The sequence below is a fragment of the Trachemys scripta genome, chromosome 2 (assembly GCF_013100865.1).
Source record: "Trachemys scripta elegans isolate TJP31775 chromosome 2, CAS_Tse_1.0, whole genome shotgun sequence".
NCBI lineage: Eukaryota > Metazoa > Chordata > Testudines > Emydidae > Trachemys > Trachemys scripta.
Window position 1 is genome coordinate 183,917,672 of NC_048299.1, and position 22,358 is coordinate 183,940,029.

Here is a 22,358-nt window from a genome sequence, read left to right on the forward strand (position 1 = left end):
TTAAGATACCTTCTCATATTTAAAATGGGGCAAATTTTGCCATTGCAATTAATGTAATATGAATATAGCTGTGAATGTGTTGCTAATTTAAAATTCACGTGTCTACATACTTAGTGATATTTACAAAGTGACATTACATATATTATTACCTGTAATATCTCAACACAACAGGATGAATTAAGGTTTGAGTACTCATCACCTTTTGTCAGTTTTTTGGCTAAATTCTTAGAGCCAAATTCTATACTCAGATGTATGCAATACACTCCCACAGAGTACAAATGAAGTCAAACATGTGCATCTAAGGGAAGATTTCTGTCCATGACACAGTTTTAACATAATGCTATATCTGGATTGAATTTTATAGACTTTTCAAAAACATACTGTGTTTTTAAACCTTCTCATGTTAACTGAATGCATTAAACTCTTCGACACCTGGAAAAGTTAGTAAAATGCATGCTAATCATGATGAGAGTGGAGGCTACTGAATAAAAATGTTTTTTTAAAAAAAAAAAATCATTCCATAAGTGATGTGTTTTCTTTTCCTAGGGAGTCACACAACTGTCTTTGACTTGATTCTGAGGGAAATATTCTCTCAAATGTCAAAGTGGGCTATCCCGTAATTACTTAGACATTTTTGTCTAGGGCTTCTCTGCTGTTAGGAGATAAACCTTGGGTTTCCTCCACTCTCCATTAAAGGGCCTCCTATTTTTTTTATGCAATTAGGAGACTTCGTTAGGTATTGTGGGTAACGCCATGTAAATAGAGTTTGTAGATAGGTAGCTTTAATTTGTTTCTTCTATGTCTGTTCTGCTCAACATGTTAAAAGTCAATTATTTGTCTTGCATTCAAAGGTTCCATTCAGGAGCAGGGTTCCATTATGCTGGACATCTCTCTCTTACACTCACACACAATCTTACCCTAAAGCAGTGATCCTCAGACTGCAGCTCGTGAGCCACAAGTGGATCTTTAATGTGTCTCCTACAGCTCTTTGCTGCACATATTAAAACACTATGATTTAATTATTAACCGATTTGGATGCTTTTACTATGTTATTAACCAATTAAGGCATCAACTTACTCAAGTTATTAACTTATTTGCTGTGAGAATAATAACTAGATATTTCTTGTCATACAGTTTAAATATCAATAGTACTATAGTAAATGAAACAATGAATTCACACTACTGTGGCTCTTTTGGGTACTGTTAATTGAAGTCATGGGAAATGGGGATATTCATTATGTCTTGGGATCAGGCCTTTATTGCTGTTGGCTACCTTCACAGTGTAAAAGGGGATATATAGAGTTAGAATCACAAGTGCCCCAATGTTTGTATTGTGACAGCTGCAAACAGCCATAGATGCAGAAATTCCATTGGTGATTTTTAAAAAAAAAAAAAGTTTCGATTCATTTCCCTTTTTTTCATAGTTAAATGTTTTTCTTACTCTTCAGACCTTCAGACTGTCTGGCTGAAAAGAGTATAAACACTTTGACCAATACTTTAACAAACAGACACCTCTCCCTCCCTCCTCTGTCCAACAGTCAGCCAGTCAGATTACAGTAGGCATGTATGAATCTAGAAGTAGTAATGATTCATTAGAAAAAATAGTGGTGGAGCAGATGCCTAGTATAGTCACTCTTTGAGCAAAGAACCTTATACTATACAAGAGATGTGCTGTAAGTTTTAGAGTACAACATTACTATTGTCATTACTTTTGAATTAAAATACCATAGCTGAGTCATCTATCCATCCTTTCCTTTGATTCAAACTGGTGAATTTGTCATTTGGATTGAATCTCCAGAATGGGTCTGTCATTGTTCCTGTCCTTTTTGGTTTTAATTTGTCACTGTTTCTTTAAAGTCAGTTTTTTTGTCTGTGACCAAGAATAACTGCACCTTTCAATTCTTCTAAGTCTCCCTGTGTAGTCATCCAACTAAGAACACAAATATGCACACACTGGTGGACATATTTGTTAAAAGGAGTAGTTACTTTTTATAATTTTTGCTTTTTTTTTTTTAATGGGGATGGAGTCGGGGTGGGGCGAAGGTAGAGGAGGGTCGAGCACCCACTGGTGCCAGTAGAAGTCGGCGCCTATGGTCCACCAGACTGAGTGTCCTGGGCTCCATCCTCTTCTGAGGAGAATTTCAAACTGTTGATTTTCATTCTCAATCAGAATGAAGCCAAATGTCAAAATACTGAAATCATCCACAAAATGTTAATACTTTTCTCTACCTAGCTCTAATTAGTATATAAAAGTTCCAATAAGTTATAGCTGTTGATATTTTGTAAATCATTATGGACTTACAGAAATGTATCTCTGTTTTAGTTTATTTGCCCAATGGGTATGTTTATAAATTTGTTGGTTTTTTTTTTTAAGGCTGCTGTCTGTTAAATAAATTGGTACATAATAGCTATTCAAAAATTTCAATCATCTTTAAGGTTAAAATAACCCAGAAAGTGTAGGAGGGCTTTTAGGATAATTGTACTTAATAGACTTAGAATGACAATTAGGCCATCATTGATTAATTCTTTTATTTAGGCTGTTAAATTAAATGCAAGTTACTAATCTTTCCCTGTGTTTGTCTGCTTCGAAACTGATTTCATGAGATGAGACTGAACTAAAATGTGAGCCACCTCCTTAGATAAATCTCTTCATCTGCCACCCTACATTGAAATATAATTTTATTTATTTTAACAAGAAATGCCTGTCCTGATTTCTGAGCACCCAATGGGCTTGTCTACACTGGCACTTTACAGCACTGACAGTGCACTAGTGCTGGGAGCCGCCCCTCGTGGAGGTGGTTTTTTTAGAGCGCTGGAAGAGCTCTGCTGCGACCACACAAGCCATGTTAAAGCACTGCCTTGTTCAAACTGGCCTATCAAGCCTCACTTAAACCTCTAAGTAGCCTGAACTAGTTTTAAACTAGTTCAGCTAACATGGTTTTGGCCCTAGTTGTTGCATCTACACCAGTAAACAGTTGTACCCTTTTGCAAAAAAAAAAAAAAAAAAAAAAAAGTGCAGCTACACTGGTTTTGGCAGTGATGTAAGCACTGGCATAGACAGGATTCAAGCATATTCAGCACTATATAATGGTCGTGCTTTCATGACACTGTGCTGAAAATGCCTGAGCCCTGTCTTCACTCTTGCAAACATCATTGCTGGCACTGGTGTAGCTGCGCATGGCTGGAGATGGGCATTATATTTTTTTAGTGTAGACAAGTGTGGATGGATGAGGGTTTTCCGGTGATCAAGAAAAATGCGGGTGTAACTTAACAAAATTTCTACCATGTGAAAAGATACTAATCTGATTTGATCAATAATAAAGGATAATGCTGAAGTATTTTAAAGACTAACGGGGTACCTTTGCATTAGTTTGTATCTTATGACTAAGGCTAAGTTTTTTTTTTTTTTTTTTTTTTGTCACTGATATTTTTAGTAAAAGTCAGGGACAGGTCACAGGAATTAAACAAAAATTCACGGCAGCCCATGACCTGTCCCTGACTTTCACTAAAAATATCCCTGACAAAAGGCGTAGGTGGGTTCAGCACCCACTGCTGCTGGGACTCCCGGGTCCTACTACCCCGGGGATGGGCTACTGTGGGGTCCTCTTGCCCAAGGCAGCTGGTAGCTGCAGGGTTCCCCGGCTGCGACTGCAGCTGGGCAGCTGCTCAGGGTCCCCTCCCTGGTTGGGGGCTAGGAGCTGTGAGGGCAGGGCTGGCTAGGAGCTCCAATCCCAGGGCAGAAAATGTCACAGAGATCAATGGAAATCACAGATTCCATGACTTCCATGACCTCTGTGACATAATCGTAGCCTTACTTATGACTGCTCTTGAATGGTGATTTATTGTAGCATTAGCTGAGAAGTTATATGGAATTCAGTAAAAACATAACAAAATTTGTAAATACCCATATATATCTATATCTATCTATCTAATCTCTCGCACCTTTCATTTAAAAATTTCCCAAGAAGTCAGTGGGGTTGCATGGATGTAAATAAGGCACAATATGGTGCTTTGTGTATAGGAATGACATGACATATCACTAAAAAGGCAGCCACCTTTCATTATTGAAAACATATACAATTATATTTTTAAGGGAAAAAGTGAATGTTAACTCTGAAACTAAACATACTTAAATCTTATAAAAATTTACATCTTCAAAGCACTTTACACACATTTAATCACAACTTCCTTGTGATATAGCAAAGTCTGAGTTTTATCATGCCTATTTTGCCACTGGGAAAAATTGAGGTCAAGAGTTTCTCTTCGGTTTTCAGAAAGGCATGTTTGCAACTGCTTGTACAAAAATGCATTTGCATCCTTGTGCCTAACTTGTGTGTTCATTTGCTGCAGTATGCATACAAATGAAGTTATCCATCTAAGTAGTCCTCAGGTATTGAGCTCGAAAGCATTGGTCTGTTAAAAGATATTACCTCACATACCTTTTGTCTCTCTCTTATCCTGGGACCAACACGGCTATAACACTGCGAACACATGATTGCATGTCCAGTCAAGGTAACTGGGCATGTAAATTAGGCACTTGTTTTGCATGCACAGTAGTAGCTTACTTGAAGTTCTGAAAATCTGTTTCTGTGCAACTTGCCCAAGACCAGAATCCATGTAAGAGCCTCCATAAATTACTTCAGAGATTCTAGTTCCCATCCTGGGCAATAACTGGACTGTAAGTGGCTAGGAGGAACCTACCGGTCTAAGAATTGGAAAATATCTCAATTTTTAAATTGTTGTAAAAAAAAAAAAAAGTCATTGTACTCTCAACAGTTAATTCTTCAAACCCACATTAGTTTTCTTGTGGTGTATGCGTTTTTTATGTTACACTGAAGATGATTTATACATATTTGAAAAGCAAGATAAATTATAAAGGTTGAGTTTTTTTAAATAGCAGTAACTCCCACTAACTGGTACAAGGCTTGGTACTGTGCAAGCAGTTTCTTCTCACTCTTAGAATGCAGTTACTGAAAAGCAGATATTGTGTGAAGTACCATCGATCACTGCCTCTGTTTTATACAGTTTGTCACCATTGTTCTTCGTATAGCATTGAGTCACATTTAGAACTATAATACAGATTGCAAGTGTTGGGGGCAGGGAAAGGAATGTTAAAAATAACCCCCTTGTTTTTGAAATAATTGAATATCAATATATCTGTGTTTACATAGAAAATATGACTAACTGAAATAGCCCTCTCTCATACAGTAGGCTAGAACAGGCTTTCTTTATGTATGTGTGTGTGTCTGTATACATGTGTATAAAGGTGCACAATACTCTTTGCAGGGATAGGGGCACTGAATTTCAAAAGGTTTGCAATATCTGAAGTTAGATCTGAAAGCTTTTAGACGGAAGTCTGAATGCTATGCTTGCTTTTGATTAGCTAATAAAGTGAATGTAGTTTTGCTTTTCAACAGGTTTTGGATCCCATATGCATCCCCCCTAGTTTATTCTTAGTGAATACCAGTGACCAGTAAATAATTTCTAGTGTGTAGAGTTAAAAGCCTGGCAGGTTGCATTTAATTAAACAGTCTGTTAAACAAAGGTCCAAGAAGATATACCAGGGTCCCACTTCTTGACTTGTTTCTGTAGTTTTTTTTAGTTGATTTTCGGCTTCTGTGTCAGACTGGTATTCTTGCAATACTATTGACCACTTGGGGCTAATTGTATTTATCATCTGGAGGCCTTTTGTCTTATTGTTCTTTCTGAATTTATAACACCCTTGTGTGGTATGTTCTGGGTTCAGATTTCTCCATTTATGTTAGATTCAAATTATTTGTCAATATGTGACATTTAATTTAATCAAATTATTTTACTATGGGCTTGCTTTATAGTTTTGGGGTTTTTTGTTTTTGTGTGTTTTGCCTCTCACCAGTTTTATTTTCCTTCCATTTGACAGATTTTCTGCTTGCTTTGACTGCATAATTTACCATAATTGCTTTCCGGTATAAATGTACTGTACATAGTTTTATTTCTCTCGTACTAAGTCCACTAGGTTAAAAAACAGTTACTGTGTATACATGCTGCAGTTGGGCTCTAAACATTACTTACTATGATGTTGTACATTTGGATGGTGGGTGGGGAAAAATCATACCTAGCCTGAGAGCCTGAAAAATCTGTTTCTTTTAAAAATTAAGTATTCTTAACCTTGACAAGATAGAGCATCTAAAATGACTTGGTGATGTTGGTGGATAGGTTTAATTTTGGGAAAGAGTAGTTCTGCATTCATATATTATAAATGAATAAAGTGATGTTTCCTTTCCTGCTATCCTCCCCCCACCAAGGAAAGTTTCATGCAGATTGACGAAAGCTGTCATCTTGCATTGAGAATCCAGTCCTGCTCCCCCTAAGTCAATGAAATAATTCTGTTGATCTCAGTGAAGCAGGATTGGCACTGAACACTTACAGCAGCATGTTAAATCTCTAACCAAATAATTCATGTTCAGCAAATGCAAACTTGGAGACTCATAAAACATTAAAATTATCTGACAGTAAAAGAAATATTAAAATAAATAAATAAAAAGTTAAGGCAGCAGTACAAGATCCCTGAGTAATTACTAGAGCAAGATCAGGCCCATGATAGTCTATAGCTTCTGTAGTCAGCCAAGTGGGACTGAACATATTGACAGCAAGTGGAAAAAAAAACTTGGACACAATCCATCCAAAGAAAATAAATCCAAGTGCATTCAGAAGAAAGTAAAGGGAAAAGGAAGAGTTAGCAGTAGAATAAAGCCCTCTGGCTAAGTGAAGAGTTAACATGCAGACTTATTAAGCAAGCAGAGATGACAGTTAGAAAAATGTCCTTTGAAAAGCACACCAGCATTAATTCACAGTTTTTAAGGCCAGAGGGAACCATTGTCATCATCTAGTCTGACCTTTTCTCTAACACAAGCCATCGAACTTGCTCATACTAATTAATGACACCCAAATGTTACAATGAGCAAGGGGTGGGGGATCAGGGGCAGAAGATTGTGCTCAAACAAAATATATGCACCAAGGTCATAAAGTGATTTCTTCTAACGTCCAGTGTATTGTTGTTCTTTACCTTGTGTCCCTGCCCTGAAGAGCTTATAGTCTAGAAATTAGCTCACCAGTGGCTGTCCCGGGTGCTTGTTACTTATGCAATTACTTTAAACATTGTGGTCACTGCCCACCAGAGTTGTGTCTCCAGGATGAGAAATAAGGAAACCTGACCAACGCTGCTTCCACTCACCTCCCATGCCACCCCTGTTTTCAGATGTAAATGGTTGGTTATGCACTGTGTCTGAAATTGACCCCTGCAGAGAGGACCTATACAAGGCCAAGCACCAGTTTTGTTTCACTTAAGCCCTCAAAATAGGGCTCCAGTGAGGCTCAAGTAGCACATAGGGCTTGTGTGGGCCTAGTTCATTGGGGTGAATTTCACTCTGTGCAAACAGTGGCAGTACATGGGAGGACCCACCTTAAAAATACACACTTTGGTTTTGCCTCTGTGACGGGCACAGAAAGCTTCTATCTACCTCTTTGTGTACCTTGTTGAAGAAGAGTTGTCCTAAGTGATTGAGATGGTGGAGCTCTATTTTCAATTGTGGAGGGCGGGGGGGAGAAGAGGTAATTAAATTATGTATAGTGTTAGTAAAGCTTTTGTAGGTTCCTTGGGAAAGGCCAAGAAATAAGGTATATTCTGTGTGTAGGGAGAGAGGGGGAACAAAGAGCTCTTAAAAAAACATCTAGTTGAACAGGAATATATTACCTCTGTGACACCAGCTGCCAGGGAGATCTCTAGAGCTGATAATGGGAATGTAATTAGAAGATGGACTGGTAATACTGTGGCTATTTATAGACATGTTATGGACTGATACCATAGAATTAGAAGGCATTGTGTGAAATGTTCATGTAACATCTCTAAAGGAGGCCAGTATCACAGGAATAGATCAGAAATCCAGCTTTTTAACATTGCCTAAATGTAGACTTACACAATAGCCTAATGACACTTCTGAAGAGTGCACAATTTAAACAAAGAATATGTTCAGAAAGTACACTGTGTGCCTAGTAGGCAGTGGGTATGACTGGACAAACAATACACAGTTTGTATCCACATTTACATTTAAACAAGGGAACATATAAGGTTTCCATGACAATTTAACCCTTAGAATGTTACTGAACTTAATTTCCAGGTGACTAATGCTTGAAAATTAGGTATGTACGAGGTAAGAGGGGGGAGATTAGGGTTTCCTCAGAGGAAATGGGGATGAATGTACTAGTTCTACAGTCAGGAGGGATTTCAGGGCTGTGCTGTTTCACGCATAGGGATAATCTGGAATGTTGTGTTGAAGAGGCTTGTGAGAAGATTCTTCCGTACGGTGGGGATCAAGGTTTTTGTGGGAGTGGTTAAACTGAAAGGAAGTGAGATTGGGATAAGAGTTTATTGGGACAGTTTGGAGAGTACATTGGGACCAGGATTTTAAATGGGAAGAGGTGGCAGGAAGGATTGGCAGATGGTCGGGAGGTCAGAACAGAGACTGGCTGCTTGTCATGGGAGAGTAGCAGAAAGGATTGAGAAACTGGAACATTGCATATTGTACTTGTCTTCGGGGTGGGAAATCTAAACATTTAATATTATGTGATGGTAGGATTTTGTGGTTAGTGATAGAAATATTTTTAGAATCCGTTGTATCCTATGTAAGTGCTTTGATTCCCTGTTCTATGGGAAGAAATTGATTTCAGGAATGCAGGCAAGTTTATTAGTATTGAGTTTTGAATGGTTGAATTAATGTTTCTTTCCCTTGCCTTTTAGACATCAAAACAAATAGTCCTCTCTCTCTGTCTGATATCGCTCTTTTCAAACATTTCATTCACAGTTCTCTCCTATTTAAATTCTTTCTGTAGAACATTCTATTTGTCCTAGGACACTGTGCCAATTTTGATCAGCTCATAGCTGGTTTAGCCATTTTGTATTCATTGTTCCCGTTTGTTTTCAGGTATTGTCACTTCTGATTTTAGGAATACACTGAGGCCTCTGTAAAGAGATTGCCTCCTGCCTAAAATAAATTATGGAGATAGGCTTTACATCTAACATACCTTTTTCTTAGGCAGCCAGACATTTTAAATCAAATTTAGTATCTGTTTTTGAGACATCTGAAAAACGTTGCCTCAAATATTAAATCTTTCCATAGAGGAAATCTGTTTCTCCCTCCCCCCCCACTACAGTATATTCAGTATTTTCAGAAATCCTTTAAATAATTATTGTTGAAGGGGGAGGGAGAAGAGAGAAGAAAGAGGGGAGATTTAAAATCTCCCCTATATTACCTTCAAAATTATGTTATAAAGAGTCTTCTAGATTTTAAAAATCTTGGGAATTTTTAAACTATCAATATTGAGAAATGTACACTTTAACAAAATATCCACTGTTTGTGGTAGGACTTGCAATATTTTTGTTCCCTCTGCTCATTCTGCAACAGCAATTAACAAAGTCTATTCCCAGAGCTATGCTGACAGACTTGATTATACAGCTACCAAACAAAGAAATCTTGACAAGCCAGGTAGGGTACTATGGCAAAAAACAAAACAAAAAAAAACCCCCACGTCCCCTCTCCCTACAATAGTCAATAGGATGCAAAATGGGTCATATACTGTGGTGCTTTGCTCCTTGTGGCTCTGTATGGAGGGGCATTTTAAAACATGCTGGACTGGATAATAGAAACCACCCAGTGGCCTGATGGAGAGGAATCTACACCCCTTGCCCCAAACTCATTTCTTCAGGTTGGTCACAAGGGACAGCATTTGCCCCAATATGTGTAGAATTTAGCTGTAGACGCAACAGCCAGGTAACTTCAACTCAATTCAAAATACAGAACAATTCCTTCCCCTACTTTTAAAAAAAAAAAAGTATAAAATCAATAAGGAATAAATATTTTCAAACTTCTAAGAGCAAAAGCTAAAAATTTAAATACTATTAAAAGTTACTTGACTGTCTTCTCAGAAGGCTGATCTATGGAATACTGTTTGCCTGTTTGTTTTGTAGTTTTCCACAGCTCTGCCAATGGTCTGTCCTCTGTAAGCAGAGGGAGGTGTCTTAGTTATCAGTAATGGATGTAATATATATTTCTTCCATATATCAGTCCCTTAATTTCTAAGAAGAATGGCATACATGTTTTAGTAATTATTCTACATGTTTGGCCTAAAATGACACTTTGACTTGCTTTACTGCCATTGGTAACTGGATAGCTAAATGTCCTGAAATTCATAACTAATAAAGGTGACTATAGGCTACAGAATCATTTATAATGTGCTTTTAAACATCTCATTTGTGTTCCTTCAGAATTGATGCACTAGAGATGGTTTTAAATTGACGATCTAACATTTTTGTCATTGTAGACCTTGATTCAGTTTTGAAGACCACAGAGAGCATATAATATTGCCTCCTGAAAAGTTCTGCTTTGTTTCCAAGGGGTTTTATAAGGTGTCTATCATATTGGTATCTAATTATTGACAATTTTAGACCACCCTTAAATCTGAACTCCTTTAAAAAAAAAAAAAGTGAGTTTAGTTTATTATAGTTTGCTGGTTTTCTTTAGACTAGCTTGGTATCAAATTAATTAGCAGCCTAGTATAATTACTGATGTGGATCCCAGTAACTAGGCTATGTAGCAGAACTGGGATTTGAGAATTTTCTGGCTGTTACTCTAGAAAGCTAATCCCTAGGAATCTCTGTGCTGGGCCATGTAAAGTCTTCGCTTTCTGTACTGGAATTTAGAACGTTCTGTTGCCATATTACTTTGCCTCTAGATAAGCACCCACAATTTCCATTTACTTCAATGGGAGTTTTGCTTTATCAAGGACAGCAGGGTCTGGGCCTACATCTGCTTGGTATTTTTCTCTAATTGGCATGGAAATCAGTGGCATGTTAGGATGTGTCCAATAGGTGCATTATGCCAAGCAGGTGGAATGTTCAGCAGCAGACATGGAATTAAACACACTAATATATTCCAAAGCTCTACAGAGCAAAGCTAATTGTGACACCTGGACTCAAAAATTAAGAGCTTTGGACTACTGTGGGCTTTGTGGGCTGGGGAGGGGAGGCAGCAAAATGATCAGAAGGATCTGTGCACCAGCAGCAGGTCTCGGAGGTGCATTGTGCTTGAGACAGGCACAATACCCTTAGGACAAATGTACATATTGACAGTATATTATATAACTGCTCACAGGCTGTATCACATGCTTCACACCGCACAAAGCAGCATCATTAGCTGATGCAGCAGGGAGGTAGAGAAATGGCTTCACTGTTTCTTGCCCTGTCTGGGATTCCTAGCACCACTGTTGTCTCTAGAGTACCCAGGTTATTTAGTGCTGGGAGTGCAAGGACTTTGCTTGTGCCTGGTCTCTCTGCATTCATGCAAGGCTAGCCAGTCTCACCCTAAGCAAAGCAAGTTAATCTGTATCCAGACACAAAAAGTTCCTCTAATAAAAGGACAGCTGCTTTGGGAGCTACACTGGGGGAAAATGGGAAGAGATGGGAGAATAGACTGTAGCACTATGGGAAGCAAGGCTGCAGGCTGTAGACCCCTGCTGCTCCACTCTTTCTTCAGCCAGTCATCTCAGTGAAGAAGAGCTCTGTATCTGCAGGATGCTAAGGACTGAAGCTCTGTTCCTGGTTGCTCACAAACTCAGGAGGAGGAGAGCTCCTCTGTAGGTTGGGGATTGGCTGGAAGATGAATGGAGGCTGTCAATCATCTGGGGAGCCAGCCAGCAGGCTTTGAAGTGTTTGAAGAGGAGAGGGGGATCCTGGGGCAGATTTCAAAGCATGCTGGCCAACTAGTTCAGTTTGCTGAGCTGCCAATTAGTTATCCAAAGATGTTCAGCATCTCTGAGACCTCTGGATAATCCAGATCCTATTATACAAGATTTGTAGGGCAGTCATTGGAATCCACTGCCACAGAATGTCATAAGCTAAATATTGTGGCTGACTGTAAAGAGGGTGGCCATGAAGTGAACCAGCCAACAATGTATGGGATCCTGGTCCAGGACTAAGGCTCCTAGGTACCATGGTAATACAAATAATAAATCATAATATTTGTAGCTATGAAAGCTAAGGAATGAGCCACATGTTTGATACTGCAATGGGTAAAGGGATCAGGAAGGCTATTTTGGTTTAAGTGCATTATGGGGTATTCCTCACCCTTCATCAGGTGTTGATCACAGCCACCTTAGAAGAACTAATGAGCTGGGCCAGCATGGCAGACTTTAGAATTCTACATTCAGAAAACTGATTCCATCGAGAGTTTCTGACGATGATATAACTCAAAATGGTCCTCTTATTTATTTTATATACTGGATGGCTCGTAGTCTCCACTCCATGCTCTGCACAAGTTGTGCCTCCATCCCCGGTGCTGCTACTCCCCGCACTTCAATCTTTTCTCTTCTGCTACTGTCCCCCAACCATTCCTGTTAATTCCCCAAGAGTTGCTCTTGCTTCCCATACCAGTGGCCGCCTTTATTTCACTTCCAGAAAAGCTTTCCTATATTCAGCACCAGCTCAGGACAGGAGGTATTGACAGCTTACATTTTTAATTTATTGTGGTTAGATCATATCCATGAATGACAAGAGTTGTGAAATAGATTACATTCTTATTTAATTTTATAATCCATGTGATACAACATAGAGTTTCACAATAGTGCTCTTAAAGCCTTGTAAAGTAGCAGCTTTTAGTGGAAAAGTGTTTGTTAGAAATCAAAGGGGAAAAGAAAAACAAACACGGTGATGGCAGAAGCTTTAATAGTAGCTTTGATCTTGTCGTTAGTTTCACAAAGTAAGAGCAAAAGCAAATATACAAAGAGTCATAGAAACATAAATCTTTTATGAAGGAAGAAAATGTCATGATTCCAAGAGGAAATAGCCCATGTGCTGTAGGAAAGCAATAACCACTGAAGGGGGCTTAACCTAGTTTTATAAAACCTGGTGTTATTCTGACAGTGTGTTTTATGGACTGAATGCAATTGGGGATTGAAAGATCTGCTTCCTTTTTTCCTTCCCCCATCAATCCAAAATGAAAATTTTAATCCGAAGTGCAGTTAATCTAACAAACATTGCTGATCTGGGGTTAGATCAGAAAACTGTCTGATGGCTGGGGAATCAACTAAATGAGCTAAACTGTGCTCTTGAACAAATGTACAGTCTATAGTTTTGTTAACCAAATATTTAAGTAGAGTAGAGTGAACTGGACTTTTCTGGAATGAAGGTCTCTCAATCCAGAGAAACCCAAAGTGTTGAAGAATCTTTATGACCAAAAGGGTATAGCACTTTAAAAACTTTCATTTAAATAACACTGGTAATACTAAAAAACCACTGGTACCCCAATGTATATCTGAAATGTGCATGAGAAATCCAAGCATGTCCATTTCTAGTTACCCTGAATATAACATACAGCTACCTAATATTGTATGCCACCCTCTCTCCTGCACTTGGGCAGTGTGCAAATGTATATTATTCTGAACTAGTGTATTTTTCCTTATGTCCACTCTTATGTAGAAAGCCATCTTAGAGTTTGAACCTTAATGTGACATCACAAAAAGGATGACAAATTTGAGTTTCAGTCCTTTAAATACAATTCAAGCATGGTTTTTGGAATAAAATAGCCATCGTTTAAACTTAAATTGCACATTCATGAATTAGGAATTGGGAACAAAAATGGTAAATTTTGTTCATCTGGTTAAAATAGACTTCAAATCTACTGTGCAAACTTTTAAAGAAAGTACTTAAATGCAAATATTTACATGAGTATATGCTAGTGGAGCAATACAAAAATTTCAAGACTCGTTAGAAACATAAAATACTGCTGATATTCTGTTGGATGGGGAAGATACTGTATTTATTAGGAATTTACAGTATTGTATTTAAGACTTCAAAACATGAAGACCCCAATCTAGGAAAGCATATGAGCAAATTCTTAACTTTAAGCATGAATAGTCCCACTGAAGTCAATGCATCTAAGTCAAAAGTAAGTGCTTTGTTGGACAAGGACTATGAGCGTGATCCTGCAAATACTCCACATGAACAACTTTACTGTCATTGATGTCTGTGAGACTAGTTAGGTGAAAAAAGTACTTAAGTATTTACAGGGCTATGACCTAAGAGTGGTCATTGTATGCTCCGCTCCTTATTAAAGTACTTGTTTCCTAAAAATACCACACTTGATTAGCTTGTAATGTCTGTTAGATATTAGGAGAGCGTCATTTGTGCAGTAAAACATTTCTGTAATGGTAGACCTTAGTGAAGGAAAAGACCTGACAGACCATCCAGTCTTCCCTGGGACTATATCGAGAATGTTCCTTGCAGCACATATTCTACCACTTTACTTCTAGATTGCCCATCGTGCTTGGAATGACCTTCCAGAACCAGTTACTGTAGTCCTCTCTCTTGCCTCATTCAAATCCCTTCTGAGAACTCACTTATGCTGTGACGTCTAAGGTGTTTTTTTTTTTTTTAAAGCCACATCTCCATCTTACTGCCAGAATAACTTCAGATATTTTTCTTAACATTATGCATTAAACTTTCATAATGATGGCTTATTTTGAAAAAAAGTTTGGCTACGTGGGAAATGCTTCCAAAAAAGTAATACACAGATTATTTTTGAATAATTTGATTGTTCCTTAGTTACTTTCTTGTGCTTGTCCATCTTAAAAGCTATTGATCGAATATCCTGTAACTTGTTTTGATGCTGGCAAGGTTTGCAATCTGGCTATTCTAGTACAAGGTCAATAATGCATTGAGACAGCGAGAGAGTGAGCATGTAAGCATTTGTTTATTTAATACAAGTCAATCAAACTATTTCTGTAAGAAATTCTGTTTATTCCAATAAGCAACTCAATCTTGCAGTATAAAATAACGGAGTATGATCATTAAACACTGTAAATGATGCCCCTTGCTTACTCTACTGTGGGAGGGCTTTTATGTATGAAATATTTAGGATAAATAAAAAAATATATGTTCTGTTAACACAAAGCAACAATTCTGTTTGAAGCTAGTGGGTGGATAAAATTCACTTGTTTAGATTTTTAAAAAAATCTCTGCGGGTTGTATGGAGAGCTGCCACATGCCTCTCATAGATTCCAAATATATGCCATGGCAAATCCCACTAGTTTCAACCACAGGCTTTTTTGTTTTCTGTGCTCTCTCCTTTGTTAACCCTAAGCAAACAGTGTCAATGCCAGAAGTATTTAGAAAACAAGAATATGCTATAGACCAGGCCTACACTTCAGAATTCCACTGCGATATCAGCCCCCTGTGGGCATCATTTTAGATCTTCGTTGTAAGTTGACAGCGGACATAGTGAATTGACCATGTGAAACAATGCAGAGTGCTTAAGGTTTCCTGCAAGCTAGTTATTTGGAATTTAATCTAAGATGATGAATTGGTTTTAGTTACAGAATTAAAATAAAAAAAAAGTCCCTGGGGAAAAAGTAAAGATTATGTTTTAACTTTTTGAATGCCTATTTTACTTAAAATAGTAAGTGAAGGCTAGAATATGTTTCCCCAATGCAGCTAAGAGGCAAGTGGAAAGTTCCAAGACTATTTTCTGGCTATTGTGGTCTGTGCCTGAGTATTTAGAATTGCATGCTTTGTTTACATGTAGATGGTCAGTGCAGTTATGTAAAGGTATTTTACTTGATGGAATGTTTTCCCATAGGACTCTCTCTTAGGGTACGTCTTCACTACCCGCCGGATCGGCGGGTAGTAATCAATCTATCGGGGATCGATTTATTGCGTCTCATCTAGACATGATAAATTGATCCCCGAACGCGCTCCCCGTCGACTCCGGAACTCCACCAGAGCGAGAGGCGGAAGCAGAGTCGACGGGGGAGCTGCGGCCGTCGATCCCGCACCGTGAGGACTCAAGGTAAATCGATCTAAGATGCGTCAACTTCAGCTATGCTATTCTCGTAGATCAATTCCAACCCCTCCCACCCCCCAGGTGTAGACCAGCCTTAATTGTAATAGAGTTTGTAGTATCTAATGCGATGTACTGCGTTGGATTTGCAGAAGAATACATAAGTCTTTACTGTAGAGCATATTTAATTGTTTTGGAAAACCATTCTCAAGTAACCTCAGCACAGGGATCATATACAGTTACTTTTTTTTTTTTTCTTATTTATGCTGTTTCCTGCTCTTCAACTGAGTGGTGGTGGTGTGTCTGTGCATGTGCACGTTCTACTTTTATAGGTTTCAGAGTGGTAGCTGTGTTAGTCTGTATCAGCAAAAAGAATGAGGAGTACATGTGGCACCTTAGAGACTAACAAATTTATTTGAGCATATGCTTAATAAGTATGCTCAAATTTATTTATGCTCAAATAAATTTGTAAGTCTCTAAGGTGCCACAAGTACTCCTCGTTCTTTCTACTTTTATAGTAACTATAAAGTAATTTTTCACTTACTCTGCAGTATGCCAATCTGTGCTCTCTAGAAGAGTGCCCTTATCTGCTTTAGTGGAGGTATATGTATAGTCACTCCACAATTATTTTGAATATCCATGATATTACATGATGATAATACAAATCTCTCTGCTATGCTTGGCTACTACCCTCTGAACTTCCCCTGTTTGGAGGGCAGCAGCCAAACAGTGTAGGGTGAGAGGATAATAACCACATTTCACAAACAGTAATTTGAAGGTACTACCTGTAAATTGCTAGGTCTTTGGAGTTTATTGCTGGATATGGTTATTCTGACAGAGATTGAAAGGGCTCTTACATTTTTCATCTAATTAACCATTCTGAATGAAAATCATAGTAGCTGATGTTTGGTGAAATTTCTTAGATTTGATAGGATTTGTCAAGTAAGAGTGGAAAAGGCTATTGATGCTGATAAACCAAATCAAGAATACTGATTCATTTTAATCCCATCACTGTTATTTAAACTGTGATTGGATCATTTGGAAACTATCAGGAAGAGACTGTGCAACACTATACTAGGTTCTGTATAGTATGAGGTGGTCCCTGCCCCAGGGAATATACAATGTGTCTGTATGCCAGTGTCATGGAAACTGACCTTCCTGTACAATCTGCTTAAGGTACAGCCCTCAAATATGAAATCTTGTCAGTGTGCATGGTCATGTTATGTTCAGTTTGCTGATTACGAATATCAGAAAGACATAAGGAAAGAATAAAACTGTAGAATCTTTTCCTTTAAAAAAAAAATCAATTTCCCTGTTTCTGCTCAGCTGCACATATCCAAGAAACACTACTTTTTATTTTTAGTCAATAATTAAATTTTTTAGTTCATAAATTTTAGCTGGCTTTTACCATTTAAAATGGAAAAACAAATGAAGCCTTGCTAATTACATGGTGTGTAGTAGCAATAATTCCTTCAGCATCACCCTGTATAGTTTTCAACTTATTTTTATAAGAGTGTTAATGTTCTATGAGATATTAATCTAATCACTGCCATCCTCAGACCATTACTGGAATGAGTTTATTATGATGACAGTACTTTATTACACTTACGTACAGTTATGTGCTGAAATATTTTGAATGGCACACTTCATTTCTAGCTGAGAATCAGTGTAGCAAAAAAAATAAATTCACATTTACAATATCACATGCTGACTTGTCAACAGTTTTTTTTTAGACTTGAGCTAAATACTTTGTCACTTGACACTCTCCAAATAATCTAATATAGTTGTTGTTGTTAAATAGATGAATACAAGTTAGACTAGAGGTTGATATGTAGCCATTACCCCAACGTGCTTGTAGCATGGGATCCTTCAGAAGAAAGATATGACCTAGAAGAGTAGATCTCAAGTGGCATTCGTTTGTTGAATACTCAAATATACTGTAGATGTGGAATAAAATTTTATTTTTTTCCTTTGCTATGAGTACTTCAATGTCTTCTTGAATCCAAAAGGAAACAATTTAAACTCTCAAAGTATCAAAAAAGGGTGAGAGTTTATTACGCAGGAGATATACTCGTATGATAGCTTTTCAGCATAGTGCTGGAGCAAAATCTACTGTGACTTCAGAAATGTTCATACTGAACAGAGTGGTCGATGCTATTTGTGCAAATAATCAATAGAATTAAACAAGTCAAATGCCCTCAGATGGTTGGCCACTTTTAAATAATGAAAATCTTCTTTATTGCCCAAAAATTTTGGAGGGGGGGGGGGGAAGAGAAGTAGGAGGGGCTTTACACAGAAAAATCTCCCAAAGCATCTAGTATTCTTTAAAAAGCAAGCAAGGTAAGTAGCACGTTTGCTGTATGTCATTAGTCAATCAGTCCAACTATTACTGTCTTGTCTTATCCTACCTATCAGACAAACCTTATATTTCCAGGAGTGATGCACCCTGGATCCGAGGGTAGGAGGGTCTAACCCTACTCCCAGCATGCCCCCTGGGTCAGGGACTCTTGAGGGGCAATTCACAGACCCAAGTTAGGTGCCCATGCTCTCTGTACAATGGAAGAGGAGAATTAGGCCTTTTAAAAAGGGATTCATGGAAGGCAGCACACTTAAATTAGCCAGTAAGAAATGCCAAGAATAAGGGTCTGGCCTAAGCCACGACCCTCAAAGGGAGTTAGTTGCCAAACTCTGGTCCCTAGGGAGGCACCTCGCTCCACTGTGGATTCACAGGCATGAAACTTCTCTCTGGAGTGGCAGAGCAGGGTTTTTGATCTCAATGTTTGACTTGGGTGCCTAAGTCCCCCATGTGAATCCCACCTACTGAGTCACCACTAGAGATGTATTGTACTGATATGAGAGAAACCGCTTGCCACTATCTGTCCACTATGCTGATCAATAATAGCTGTTCTGTGAGTGAGTGTGTCAGGTTTTATTTTATGAAACCCAGGAAAAAACTGTTAAAAGGAAACACTATTGCAGAAATGATTCATGTGGTCAAGGAATGTGTTTCCACCATAGAAAAGGTGCAGTTGCAAAATTTTGACCAGGACTTTTTCTTCAGTTTTGAAAATTTCATCCATTTTCTCAGGTTTTTCATGCAGAAAGTGAGATTTAGCCAAGGAAGAGGGCAGGCATTGTCAGTCAGTTTAAAGCAGTGGTTATTAGCCCAGGGGCTGCTTGTGGCCCAATCAGCACACAGCTGTGGCCCATGTGACATCTTCAGGGCCATACAGGTAGTATATTGTGTAGATGCAGCCTACATAGCACACAGAGAGCTGCATATGTGGCCCACAACAGTAAATAGGTTGAGAACCATGGGTTAGAGGAATAGTACGCTTTTTCATATGTCAAAAAGAAGAAAGTTTCAAGTGCTGCAATCACCTCCTGAAATCAATGGGCTCTTCATTGATTGTCTCCTAGGGAAGCAGATTGCTAATCATGTAAAGAGAGAACCTTTCAACATCCCAGCACGATAGCTTTTACTGAAGTTCAGCTATTATTTGTTTGCTTATACTTAAATTGGCAGAGTTTAATAAAGAATAGCTATCTAATCTATCATTAGTTTTTATGGAAGTGAGACTTTTAAGTCCTCATTGTTGCATTTAAGATTTGGGGGTGGGCTTTCTGCCTGTATATATCATACAAGTGGACACACATTATGCAGTATATTACACATCTACTTTGGTATGAAGACAAGATATGTTCATACACATGCTTTGAAAGTTCTGTATGACTCAGTGTCTTTTCTGATCCTCTAAAGTTCATTTTTTTTTTCTCTTGATGTCTTAAGACTGTTCTAAGTTAGAAAGGCCCCGAATGGATTGGTACAGCTCTGACAGATTCCTCTCTTCTCAAATTCTATCATCATGTCTAGCTCTGGGGGAGTATAGACAAACCTAACAACTCAAAGCAAAGGTTCATTAAAAGCACCCGTGAACTTCATTTACTTTCCACCTTAAACAATTTTTTATTCCTGGCCTCAGTCCTTTAGAGTTCCTGATTTGAAAAATCCACCTTGTTTCTTATCTTTACCCCCTTTACCTCCAACAGCTTCAGAGTGTGGGCAGCTCCTGCTTTTTCAATGTGGGAGTGAATGGGAAAAGAGAGTGTTCCTCTGTAATTTTTTCTAAGAGATGAGCAAAATCCAGAAGGTCCCACTGGACACTGCTGCCTCTAGAGTAAGCTATGAACTTGTTAGGCACTGAGATGCCACAGAGAGCACTTCTGTGTTTATTGGCATTTTACATTACCACATTGTTTTTTGGGTAGGGTTACCATACGTCTGATTTTTCAGTAATCAAACCCCCGTCCGGGGGAATTTCCAAAATGCCGAACATGTCTGGGAAAAATACTCCCTGGCTTACCTTAGACCGGGCGCCAGGGCCTGCTGTGCTCCCTGACTCCGTAAGCACCGAGCTGCCCGAGCGCTACCGACTTCAGGCGACCCCCAGGCCTCTGGACCCTGCGCCACCCTCATAACCTTCCACAAGTACATTAAGTAAAGTCACTAGTATTTGTCTGTCTTACATGGTTTGTTCTTTCTCATCCTCTCCCTTGAGGAGAATTGTGTGTGCAGTGTAGTGTTTGAGTAGGGTTTTTTTATCACTATTTTTTGTTTAAATGTACATTGTCCTTCCTTGTCAGTGCGCACGAGGAGTGTGCCTGGAGCAGAAGGTGATGAAGTTTCTGATGGTCCTTATAAGGATCCTGTGGGAGTGAGTTTGGCAATCTGAGACTGGCACCTGGGACCTCTGTCTCCTGCCCAGACAAGCTTTACTTTTACTCTTAGGCACAGCAGAACTGAGGTTTTATTTTTTTTATAATATTGATGTTTATTTTAAAGCACTTTTTCAATTTTTATTGACTTAAAGCATGGAAACTTTGGGAGAGGGGAGATAATTATTTAACGACAGACACTGAAATTCAAAAAGTTAAAGCTTTATAAACATTAATACAAATTGTCAACATCATATATCAAAATATACAAAGTACATATCTTCAAATCAAACTGAAATTTAAAATGAGAAAAATGCTACTTGAGAACTCAGCCATTATCAATGGAAGTATATATACTTCTGTGTATGTACAGTGAAATCAATGTTTACTGACAAAAATCTAATCCTTCCAAGCCTGTTTATTGTAGAAAGAGCAGAGCTGTTGACCAAGATCTTCATACCAAAGTTTTAGGTAATCTTTTAGATGTTCTGGGCCCAGGGCATAGAGCTACTTGAAGATAAGGACTGAAACCTTTAACTTGATTTGTCATTGTACAGGAAGCCATCATAGATAGCAGAGGATATGGCTGATGACTGAATTTTCTTCAAGTGTGCAGTCTTGAAAAATAGATTCAGAACCAACAACTTGCATGTAGCAATAATATTGTGTTGGAGCTTACAGAAATTGATTTTTGGGGATAAAATTAGATAAACACAAGCAAAGACAGATATATATATATAGTACATTGCTAAAAAGTGGTAGAATATCAAGAATGGTATAGGCAAAATCATATTTCTAAAACTGAACATCAGTTTTTCAAAGATTTTTCGTCAGTTAGTCCTTGAAGTAAACTGAGTGTTTAAAATTCTAGATGAAAGCAGATATTGAGTTATCCAAGAGTAAAACAAAAAGCACTTGAACAGTTTATTTTGTAGGCTTGGATAGTTCAAAATTGGCGAATTATAATTTTAATCCCAAAATTTCACTTTGAGGTAAGAATGTTTTTCCAAAAGCAATAAGCACCTGACAAAAATGGGCTGATAATGAAAGTGCCCTCTTGACCAAGACTCCAGCATTGGCATAATACAAATTCATATGGGTATTATGATTTGGCTACTGTGGAGACACATTGGCACTGTCCATGTAATGGCTAAACCCATTAACTCAGCATTATGGTTATAGAACTTTGACCAACTGTCCTGTGTGTAATTATACTGCATGCAATCCATTGCAAAGCGGAGTGCTTTTAAAAAATGATTTTCAACCATTTGACAAGCCAGTAATTACATGTCATGTAAATACTTGTTGGCGAATTATCCTCAGACTGTAACTGTGACGTCAAGCTTGAGCCTTATTTTTTTGCTTTGCATAGGCATGGTAAGGATGAATCAAGTTTTGCAGCGGGAATGTAATGATGCAAATCTAATTCTTCCCCCTCCCTGAAAATCTTATTCATGCTTGAGGTATTTAGACAAAACCACTGTTTCAAAAATGGTCAGTTAATTCTCCTGTGATTCGTATTGCAATAGTAGTGCAAAGTAGAGGCTGGATTGTGCATTCTCCTTCCTTGTCAGTAGGCACAAGGGACCATGCACAATGCAGCTTTTTTGAGTACAGGGACATCTCCCAGTTCAGACCATTCAGAAGAGGAGGATGTGGGACTTTGCCTGCTGTAAAGTAGGTTGTGGTGCACCCTTTCTGGACTGTAGCAGTGGGGGGTGGGCTTTCTGCCTGTATATATCATACAAGTGGACACACATTGTGCAGTATATTACA

At 38.3% G+C, this 22,358-nt stretch overlaps 1 protein-coding gene across 4 annotated transcripts in view; it reads left to right on the plus strand.

Moving 5' to 3' along the window:
- Window positions 1–22,358, plus strand: part of MBP (myelin basic protein) — a 186,502-nt gene that overhangs the window by 124,009 nt on the left and 40,135 nt on the right. The window contains exon 1 of one of the 4 annotated variants that reach the window (XM_034762498.1): window positions 8,210–8,342. The exons of the other annotated variants lie outside the window; for them this stretch is intronic. Within the exon in view, the coding sequence (XP_034618389.1) occupies window positions 8,225–8,342 (118 nt within the window). The 5' untranslated portion in view covers window positions 8,210–8,224. Of the gene's footprint in view, window positions 1–8,209; window positions 8,343–22,358 lie in introns of those variants that run through there. 4 annotated transcript variants of the gene reach the window in all.